The sequence below is a fragment of the Ictalurus punctatus genome, chromosome 19, assembly GCF_001660625.3.
Source record: "Ictalurus punctatus breed USDA103 chromosome 19, Coco_2.0, whole genome shotgun sequence".
In the NCBI taxonomy this organism is placed as follows: domain Eukaryota; kingdom Metazoa; phylum Chordata; class Actinopteri; order Siluriformes; family Ictaluridae; genus Ictalurus; species Ictalurus punctatus.
In genome coordinates, this window is record NC_030434.2 from 12,306,550 (window position 1) to 12,317,784 (window position 11,235).

General features: G+C 38.0%; 1 protein-coding gene across 2 annotated transcripts in view; it reads left to right on the top strand.

The window, feature by feature from the left end:
• The window catches only part of iqsec3a (IQ motif and Sec7 domain ArfGEF 3a), a 107,171-nt gene extending 97,305 nt beyond the window's left edge, over positions 1 to 9,866 (top strand). For both annotated transcript variants that reach the window (XM_053688426.1, XM_053688425.1), the window contains exons 11-12: positions 1,872 to 1,918; positions 7,813 to 9,866. In XM_053688426.1, the coding sequence (XP_053544401.1) occupies positions 1,872 to 1,918; positions 7,813 to 7,869 (104 nt within the window). In that variant the 3' untranslated portion in view covers positions 7,870 to 9,866. The remainder of the gene's footprint in view (positions 1 to 1,871; positions 1,919 to 7,812) is intronic.
• The last annotated feature ends 1,369 nt before the right edge of the window (positions 9,867 to 11,235 follow it).

Genomic DNA, 11,235 nt, shown 5'->3' on the forward strand with positions numbered 1-11,235 from the left:
TGATGGTGTGTCCAAATTTTTAAATTTTTAAAGTTATACTGGCCTAGAAAAAGCCTGGTGAAATTTTTATATTTTTTATTACATATAATTCTGAACACTACGTGCACCTATCTTAATCACAAGTAAAGTTATAGCATATTAAAATCAGGTCACCTAAAATGAATAAATTCATTTTAAATAAATGAGAAAAATTGCTCTTAAAATTTAATTCACATCAAGACAGTTAACACAATGGTTAACTATAATCCACTGCAATTAATTGATTTTTATTTTAAAAATGAATGTGATCAACAATATATAAATATAAAAAAATACATTGTATGATCATGAAAACAAAACATATTTATACCAACATTATACCAATATTCTACATTTATACCAACTTACATATATAGGCTACAAACTAACAGGCTATAAATATGTGTTCAGCAGTTGTTCTACATTTTATACATATTTCCTTAATTTTTTTTTATAAGGTCAGATAACTCTGTGGTCATGTATGTTATCCTGGGATGACAGGACAGGCTGTAGCAAGCTAACCTACTTTCTACATTTTCAATGTAATCTATTCCTGGAAAAATAGCATTACAAGAGAAAAAAAATGTGATGGAAAATTGGTAATCACTCTGATCATGAGCATCATTGACTTCAGTCTCTCTAGTTGCATAATTTGAGGTAAATGTCTGTCATCGCATTTGACAAACAGGAGCCCCATCATCGCTCTTGACTCAAGTGACTCATTGTCCGCTCATACATCAGTGATGAAATAATCACTGATTAAATCAGTGACTTTTGTTCTTTGGGCTAAATTTCCCATTAAAACAATTTAAACCTAACATTTAAACCATTTAAAATGCTATCTTCTCTACAGTGTAATAGATGGCACATGTGCATCACAGATAATTTGGCAGCTGGAATTTAGATAATTATAAACTGAATTCATTAGGCTTACATCCATTTTATTATAGCCCGTAACCAACAAGCATGACATGACATACATTCATACAGGTAGTGCACGTCTGCATCCGGGTATATACATACCCTATATGGCCGAAAGCATGTGGACACCTGAAAAATCACACCTATTGTTGAACATCTCATTTCAGAATTTGTCCTGCCTTTGCTGTTATAATAACCTCCACTCTTCTGGGAAGGCTTTTCACTAGATTTTGGAGCGTGCCTGTGGGGATTTATGCTCATTCAGCCAGAAGAGCATTAGTGAGGTCTGGCACATAGTCGGCATTCCAGTTCTTCCCAGAGGTGTTTAGTGGGGTTGAGGTCAGGGCTCAGTTCTTCTACTCCAGCTTTGGCAAACAGTGTCTTTTGGAGCTCGCTTTGTGCACAGGGGCATTGTCATGCTGGGTAAGGTTTGGGTCTCTTAGTTCCCATGAAGTGAAATCATAATGCTACAGCATACAAAGACATTCTATACTATATATATTACACTAAGTGCTTCTAAATTTGTGGAAACAGTTTGAAGAAAACCCACATATATGGCTGTGATGGTCAAATGTTCACATATCTTTGGCCATATTATAGTGCTACCTTCACACAGACATTCACACCTACAGGCAATTTAGAGTCCAACTACTGATATGTTTTTGGGAAGCAGAAGGAAACTGGAGAACTCTGCATCCACATAAATAGAAAGCTAAACTCAGGATTGAACTGAGCTGTGATGTGCCAGTGCTACATCAATATTTTTGCAACCCTATACTGATGTTCCTGTGTGGCATATATAACTTACATGGTAATTAGTCTGGTAGCCACAGAGAAAGCAAATTCTACATATCACTACAGCCCGCCATTCATCACTGATACATAATTCCTTGACACCCGTCTAAATTGTGATTTGTTTTTTTGCTGCTCAGGCAAAAATGAAGTGGAGACAGCGCAGAGTGGACACAGTGCGGTAGAGGTAAGTAGCCATTGTCTTTTCAGGTAAGTCTCTGCTGTGTTTTTACACAGAAGATCAGTAGAGTTTAGGATATTTTGCACTTGTAAACAGTTTATTGCATTTAGTAACTAGGGCACAACAGCCATGGGCTGTACCTCAGTTAGTGTTGAAAGGTGCCATGCCCCCATAATCCTTCAGACTATCCACTGTCCCTCAAGGCATATCAGACCAAATTACCCCAGAGCCAAAGTCGACAGCAGTCCAATGGAGGTCAAACTCATACGTAACCAATGCTTAGATCGTAGATGTTTTACTTGGCAGTCTGGAGAAAGGAAGCTGGTTAAGTTTATGGTGAAGATGTGGAAAGCAAAGTGATGACTTTTGGTGTCGACATGAGTCCTGTAAGCACTAGAGAGAAGGAAGAATGTGCCGTTTGTTATGTAGATTTTGTATGTAGGCTTTCCGTCTCTGTTTGTGGCATTGCTTTGAACCAGACAATGTATGCAAATAGGATTATCATTTATGAATTACAGATTTTAAGGCTTGAAATTATAAAGGAAAGAGAGCGTAAAAGAAAGAACGTGCAAAGGGAGAGTGAGACAAAGAGAGTGCATGTTGGTGCGAGGTGCTCCCACTTCGGCATTTAAATTAGCATGCATGTTAACACTTACATTAATGTGAGCAGTCACAATCTCATCTCCAACATCTCAGTGGAACTATTAAACATCCCCCTTTAAAAACAAACCTGTTTTAAACTACATTACCCAATGGGCTGTGCATTTAGAGTGTGATCTTAGCTTTACCTGAGTGTGTGTGTGTGTGTGTGTGTGTGTGTGTGTGTTGAAGGGGGAACAGGGACACACGAACAAATCCACACAGTGAGTCAGTGTAACGCTGGATGAATGTTTAAGTAGTACCCTGCACCTTTTCACTGCGGCTTTGATTAATGGCTGCTCCTATCTGGACAGGCTCCTAGGATAAAAGTAATTACCATGCGTTAAATACTTCATTCTGATCACACACACTGAGGTGGTGAGGTGGAGCGAGTTGCCACAGACGTGTGCTTCCAGGCTGGGATTTGGTAAAGTGGCACTGTGGACAGCCGTCTCCGGCCCTGGCATGTCAGCTTTTGCTGAGATGATCAAAGTGACAGTGTGGGCTGTGTGGTGTGCAAATGCCAAACCTCCCCAGAGGGACATGGTGCTGTCAGAGCACATTGCAATATAGAAAGGGGGTCAGCAGAAAAGCTAGCAGCTTCCTAGATACAGTGTAAGATTGTGGTATAATTGCATAACGATCACATAAAGTTCCATGGTAAAATCATAGTAAACTATAGAGTGGAGGGAGAATAGACAGGGATAGAAACAAGAATGAATACATTGAAACATCAGTGACAGTGTCATGTAATGTGTTTAGGAGATGGATGCAAGTACACGTAAGGCAGTTTTAATGAGAATAACAATCCAAAGCATAGTGCAAAGATCAAAAACGTTAGACAGGCAAGGTCAAGTGATCGTGCAAACAGACTGGAATAGGTAAGGCAAAGAATCAGAGTCGAGGGCAAAACAGAATCAAAACCAGAGAAATTATAACAGAGAACGGCTTGGTATAGTGAGAGATAACAGTAAATGAGCGTATACTTCGCACCTGAGCAAAGACCCACAAGGGGTTTAAGTAATACATGTAATCAAAGGGATAACACAAAACAGCTGATTAAAATGATGATACATAAGGGAAACAAACAATTACACTACAAGGGGGAAAGACAGGACATAAACCACAAACCACACATGTGTCAAAAGTAAACAAAGTCAATGTCACTGAAAACCCACTGTTCGTGTGAGCTGAATGCAGTGCAAGGGGAAAAATGTGACAGACAGATGGAAAAAAAAAAACAATAGAGGTAAAAGGCAAAATTAGAATCATTATTCATAGCAGTTATATTGTAATGTCTTAACCATGCATATAAATCTCTCCTAGTTTTGCTATAAACATTCACAAAACAGTAAATTATACATTTTGATTAAATTCAGTTGTATTTGTATAGCACATTTAAGCAGCTTTACAGAAATCTGAATACAGATTTAGATCCCTAATGAGCTAGCCAGAGGCGACAGTGGTAAGGAAAAACTCCCTGAGATGACATCAGGAAGAAACCTTGAAAGGAGCCAGACTCAAAATGGAATCCATCCTCTTCTGGGTGACAACGGATGGAAATAATAATGATGATCATTTTAGCTTGCAAAGTGGATTTTTAGGGCATTTTCTCATCGGTGTCATTTTTAATATTGCATTCTCCCTTGAGATGTTAACGGTCTTGCTTGTGGTGCCTTGTTAATGTTATTTTAATTCCAGCATCTCCATGTTAAGTATGCTGCAATTGCTGTAATGATGATAATGTATTCTAGCTTGGCAGAAGCCTGCAAGCTTATGCAGGATAGTCACTTCAAGTTGAATAAACACTGCAGTTTGCATAAAGGAGTGTGTGAGTGCGTTCTTAGGCAGAAAAAAAAGTCTGATCAGGGATATACCGGTTGTTTGTAGGAGAATCTCTCTCTCTCTCTCTCTCTCTCTCTCTCTCTCTCTCTCTATATATATATATATATATATATATATATATATATATATATATATATATATATATATATATATATGTGTGTGTGTGTGTGTGTGTGTGTGTGTATATATATATATATATATATATATATATATATATATATATATATATATATACACATATAAATGAAGTCACCCTTATACAAGACTTTTAAATGTTTATATTAATATTAATTGTAATATTAATATTAATTTAATTATTAATTATATATTAATAGGGTATTTAAACTAAATGGTAAATGAAGTCATCATACATTGTAACTTTGTACACTGTACGCGTGGTTACCTGAACCTGACACTCGTATGTGCTTGTTGAACATCCTATTTCAAAAACATGGGCATTTAGGCTCACATATGGGTCATGTTCAGGCCTCCACATACCTTTGTCCATATATTGTAGATAGCAAATTAACTGGCATTCCTTGCTAGCAACTGGTTAGTGGAAGCACCAGTTAATGGTAGCTGATCAGCTGTATAAAAATGAGATAGATGTAAGTAGCTCTTGATAAAAGCATCTGCCAAATGTCATAATTGCAGTTGTAAACCTCTACCAACTGTCAGGCACATTTCATTAGCCAGTTAAATTTAACCATGAAAATGACTTACGGATTGCCTTTGCCAAGAAGCAAATGCAATGAAGCCTTCAAATATGTCATAGGATAAGGTGTATTGAAGGCAGTTCATTTATGTTATCTTCCAAATGGGTTAGGCTTTATCTCATGAGCAAGCAAATGCTGCCCAGAAATGTAGCCTACATAGTCAGATACCTCCGGAACATAAGACAAATGAAGTGCTAATATTTGGAAGTGTTCATGACTATAATGTTGTGCATGTTCAATACCAGAGTGTATGCTAAGACCAGTTATCAGAACATGCCTATCCATCATTATGTAGCATGGTATCTTCCTCTACCATCAAGTTCAAAACCTAGTTGGCATACATTGAATTACCAACTTATTAGATTACCAGTTTATCACTAGATTGATATAGCTAATCAACCAGTAATTCAGTGCATATACAGTATGCACACATGTATACAGTGAGTTGAAAGTTTATTAGGTATCCTAGTGGTCTGTGTATGAATATCCAATTGTGGCTAGACAGTGCTCTGAAAATTGGTCTTCAGAAAATGTTGGCGTTTTCAGAGACTCTGTGTGAGTGCATGTACAGCACAGTCTCTGTCCATCAGTCAGCTAGAAACAGAGAATACAGGACAAGTCCCTGAGGAGCTTTACCCTATCTGCAAAGCTGAGAGAGCACAGATAATCTTGAGAGCGTTCCATGCCTTTTCTCTTTGCATATGAAATCCCCTTATCACTTCACTCCTCTGGACAGTCCGACGCCCCGTCAGTCATTCACACGGCTGGCTGTCTTCACCAATCAGAGTGATGTGTTCTCTCAGGGTTCAGGTAGCATTTGGAAATCAACATGTGTTGTTATGCAGTCAGAGAATTCAGTGCTTATGTTCACATGCACATATTTAAATCTCTTTAGATCTTATAGCAGTGCAATTACAAAATTGATTTTGAATACTCTGGTTGATCTGGATATCAATTATGAGCAATGTAAACTATTTAGATAAGTAACAGATGATGACAATGATAGCAATTTAAATCATTCCATAGCTTTAATTTATAAATGGTTGTAAACAAACATACGATGAGTATGCAGCTCCTCTTTTGCTCACTTACAAACAAGGCACAGATGATATCTATAAAACAAATGCAGTGTATGTTGTGAAATTCGAGGGCAATTGTGAACATGATGGTGAAAATATACCTCTTGTACCTATATTGCAGGAACATACTCATATTCATGAGTATGCTTTGTAATGGATTATGAACATGGCACAGAAGATTCCTGTGATTATGCTAGTGTACACACTTACCACACTTTGATCAGCCATGCTAGGAGATTTTCCACCTGCTGTATAGCTAGGGATAAAAAAAACAAGTTAAAAAAATAGTAGTTAAGTATTCATTACAGGAAATGCATCAGAATTAGCTTAGGAGGAACATTAATTTTTTTTTTTTTTAACGTGTTTAACCCTTTCTCGCAGTACACTAGCATTACATTATGGCAGCAGAATGGAAATCGACTAATCGGACATGTTCTATCAATATAAACAAACAATATAAAAATTATTTAATTGCTGCAAATCTCTCATAAGATTAGTCAGGACACTGTTGGGTTTCTGTGTGTAGAGTGACTCTGTTTAGCTGCTAGTGAGCAGGGCAAGGGAACTGGGAGGAGTGTGAATCCCCTGCTGGGCAAACAATTCACACCTCTCCACAATAACATTAGTACAGATATATAACAGAAGGCATAAATAAAGCTTTTTTGATAGTAAAATACTGTATACAACTGCCACAATAAAATCATGACATTTTAATATAACATTTATTAGGCTAGGGAAAAAAGAGAAAGAAATACTTAAGAAAAACTGCACATTTTTAAAACCCTGATTGTCTACTTTCATATGAGCAATTAACCACTTCTGTGGAGTGTGACATGACAAATAATTTCAATGCTGAACATGAACACCGCCAAAACAGGCCTCTATTTTTGGGCTCTGGTAAAAAGAGTTAATTTTTGCTTGGTGATAGTTAGATCATTTGTTTTGGATGTGTGATGGGGTAGCAATCTCAACTGATGTGTTTTTGAGAACTGTGTAGTTTCTCAATGATCCTGTAATTTTTGCAGATGTGTTAAATAATGTTGTGACAAGAGAGATACTTGGAGATAGGGATAGGTAAAGCTAAGAAGCTGAAAAGTGTATTCAGGTGTGGTGAAGCTTATTATTTGTTGGAGGCATAGTGGGTGATATAACTGAACTGTGAAATGAAGGCATGCATTTGGACATGTGTCTCCTGTGGCGTAGATGTTTGTCCCCGTCACTTGCCCCTACCCCGTGTTTGACCTCCTATTTTTACCCCACTCTTCCCTCCCTCCACCATGTAGATGTACGTTCCACATGACCCTTGACCCCATGATGTTGGTGTGGTTGCCAAGGGAGACACAAGGGCCCTCAGTGTCCTCTTAACCACCAGCATTTCATACAGCCACATGCACACCGACACACTCGCACAACCCCTCCACCTCTAAATGATGACCTGAGTTCAGACCTCCACTTCCCGTCTCACTCTAAGGAGATGTTCCGCACCCCGAGTCCCACCCCCACGCATGTCTGTTGTGATGTGTTTTTCACCAGAGGGCTAACGGCCGTAGAAGGAGGACAGTCTTATAACATGTGATGCTGTCTCTGGCTGTTTTCTAAACTAGGTGTCAATTCACAACAGGCTTCAGACGTACCAGCTCAGTGCAGTGCCATCCCCAGAGAGCGCCGCCCTTCTTAACCAGCGGGGGGAGCTGTGCCAGGTGCCATGTACCAGCCCTGTGCCCTCGTTCCCCCACCAGCGGCCCGACACGCTCATCCAGTGCCAGCAGATTGTCAAGGTCATCGTGCTGGACAAAGGCGGTTACGGGGGTGTCGAGGCCCTCCTCGGTCAGAGCCCCACCCACCAGCTTATATCTTCACCACAGCGGGAAAAGGATGGGTCTCAGCCTCCGCTACCTCCACCTCCTCCACCCTACAACCACCCTCATCAGTACATCCCCCCTGATCCCCGCTTAACCCTGCATAGGACCCTGAGTGGCTCTCGAAGTATAGTATAGAGCTAAAAAATACCTTGGAAAAAATATATAGATAACCTTCATGTGCTTACCATTTGTGTATATATGTAAACATACAGAGAAATATAATGGAAAGAATAATAATAAAAAAAAAACATATATAAATACATATATTTAAGGTAAATGAATAAAAAAATGAAATGAAAGAAGTATGTACTTTATTAACTTTGCAGATATGTGAAATAACAATGAGGTGAAAAGAAAATTTACTTGATTCAAGAAAATTTTGAAAAACAAAATGTAGTTTTAAAATATTGCTTTGCCACTTTGGACTCTGACAGGTTGTACCAGTCATTATTTGGAAGAATTTCTCTGGTATTTTTAGAGTTAAATGAGAAAAGGAATTAAGATAAATATACTCAAAAAACAGCCTAATTCTACAATGACAGCCTGTCTCTGAGCTAGATCTCATTTATTTTAGTCTTTTATTACCTTACTGTAAAACCTGTTGTGTGTATGTGCGAGCACTAAACTGATGGGTGATATGTGTGCCAAAATAAGAAAAATAATAATAACTGAAAAAAGTTTAACTGCAATTTATTTTTCTCAAACTCTGTATGTGGTCCACATTGTGCTCTTTTAAAATGGGGACTTACACCAAACCTGGTTATTGCTCAATATTTCAGAAAATACCCTTAATTCCCCTGCTTTTAGCCAATCACAAACAGTTGTCTGGAACTCTTTGCATCTGCTATTGCTCTCTTGCTCAGGAACTCTAGAAAGTATATGAACATGTAGCATCTCAGAAAGTAGATGGCACTAACAAAGAGGACTTTTTATCCCAGCTTCCCTTTTTGCACACATGGATATTGGCTTGGCATTCTGTGATCCAATTGGAAAAACAGTGTAATGACTTTGACTGTTTCTGTGACACCAATTTCTTCTCTATCATCAGCACTTACTGGATATATTAAACTCTTACATCTAATGGACCTGAAGTTCACTTAGCGACACTGTTTGTTTTCCTCAGTATAACTGCTCACCTTTTGATGTAAGCAAGACTTAAAACAAGATGTGCATTTTGGGGACAAAACACTTGAATTTTAATGTTTGTTTAGTCGCATTTGGTCTCAGATGGATGTGGAATTGGGGGTGAAAAAAAAGAAAAGTTTTGTTTTGTACTATATGTAAATATCATATTCTGAGTCTGAATGGGGTGTTGAAACTATTTGGGTCTGGTAAATGTTAACAGTCTTTGATCTGTCCTCATCTCAGACAGGTCATTGTCTGCCTAGTCTGGAAGATTATTAATCATAAGCACCATGTCTTGAATAGGTGTTCGTTTTAGCTCCCCTGTCCTCTTATCAGGCCGAGAGGTTGGCTTATAATTACACTGCTGCTGTTCAGAGCTCCCTATCTGATCCAGTCTCCTATGTTCCATTCCACACACATTTCCATGCAAATCTCTTTGGAGCTTGTCTACAGTCTAAGTTGATTTACTGGACCTGACTTGTTGATTGGATAGCATCAGTCTGCCTATTCCCATCTCCCCTACCTACCAACAGTGCTCCCTGCCTCTCCAAAAAAATAAATAAGCTACCTAATGGACCTCTGTCCTTCATCAAGGAGAACTCCATCCTCCCTTACTCCACCTAGTTTAAAGTTGAGGTTGAGGTCATTGCTTCAGAGATCTGAAATTCTTCTAAAATGGGAACTTTAAAAAAAAAATATATATATATATATATATATATATATATATATATATATATATATATATATATATATATATATATATATATATATATATAGACATAGCTCTGCAGCTTTCAAATTATAAAGCTCCTACAGGTTGAACCTCTTCCACTCTGTGTATGAAATATTGAATGAATGACATTCATTTTTCAGCAGGTGAAAAGCTCCCAATAAACTCTGCACAACTATTTGCTTCCCTGAGTGTTTAGTGCCTGAAAGATATAACCATGCTATATGTGCTTATAGGGTATAAGATGTTTAGATAGAGTCACAGCAAATGCTGCCAAAGGCTATGATGCTAATGCTAGCTCTGGATTGAACTGAAACAGAAAGGGCTACACTGAGTAGCTGCCTTTAAATAACACTGACATCTGCACCGGGCTAGCAGGGTGTGCTTACGGGGCTCTGACATAAGAACCATGTTTTCCTATTTGCTTTGACCCATTTTCTTCTCTCTCTGTGTGTTATCTACATGCTATTGAAATTAAAATTTCTCTATAGACACTTGAAGCTGAGGAGTGCCTTTTTTTGGTTGAACATTTTATAAAAGCAACAGTGTTGAAATTTTACACACTAATCCTGATTAGTTTGATTATCTATAGATTATGTAATGAATTCTGACACTGTAAGTGTAACTAATCTCGACCCAATATATTGTGCTTCGTGTTTAAACAATGATTTAATATTTCAAAACCCTACAAAATCCTGCCAAGTATGATCAAATCTTTTGTATTATGATCAAATAATTGCATTTCTGACTCTTTGGTACACTTTAACAACAACTGACCATGAAATGTATGCATTCATTTAGTGATTGCTTAAGTCATTTTGAGTCTGTACCATGACTATTGCATTTCATTGTGCTGTTCATCTGATCTTTTCACTGGGGGTGCTGCTACCTAGTGGACAACCAGCCAATATAGATGTAATCAAACTTTTTCTAAAGACAAATAATATCATGAGGAAATTGTATCCTATAGGACAGTGCTTCTCAAACCTGTCCTGGAGAACCCCCAGCACTGCACATTTTGTATCTCTCCCTCATCTAACACACCTCATTCAACTCATCAGCTCATTAGTACAGACTGCAAGACTTGGATTGGGTGTGTCAGATAAGGGAGACATACAAAATGTGCAGTGCTGGGGGTCCTTCAGAACAGGTTTGAGAACCCTTGCTATAAAACATTCTAGACTAATCCTATTAAAATGAATTAGAGCTGCTTTTGTAAAATATTGTGATATATAGATTTAGAATTTTCAATCAAACTAAACAGTGGTTGCACAGCATGTTGCTTTGATGCGTCACAGCTCCTGAGTCCTCAGTTCAGTCTTGAGCT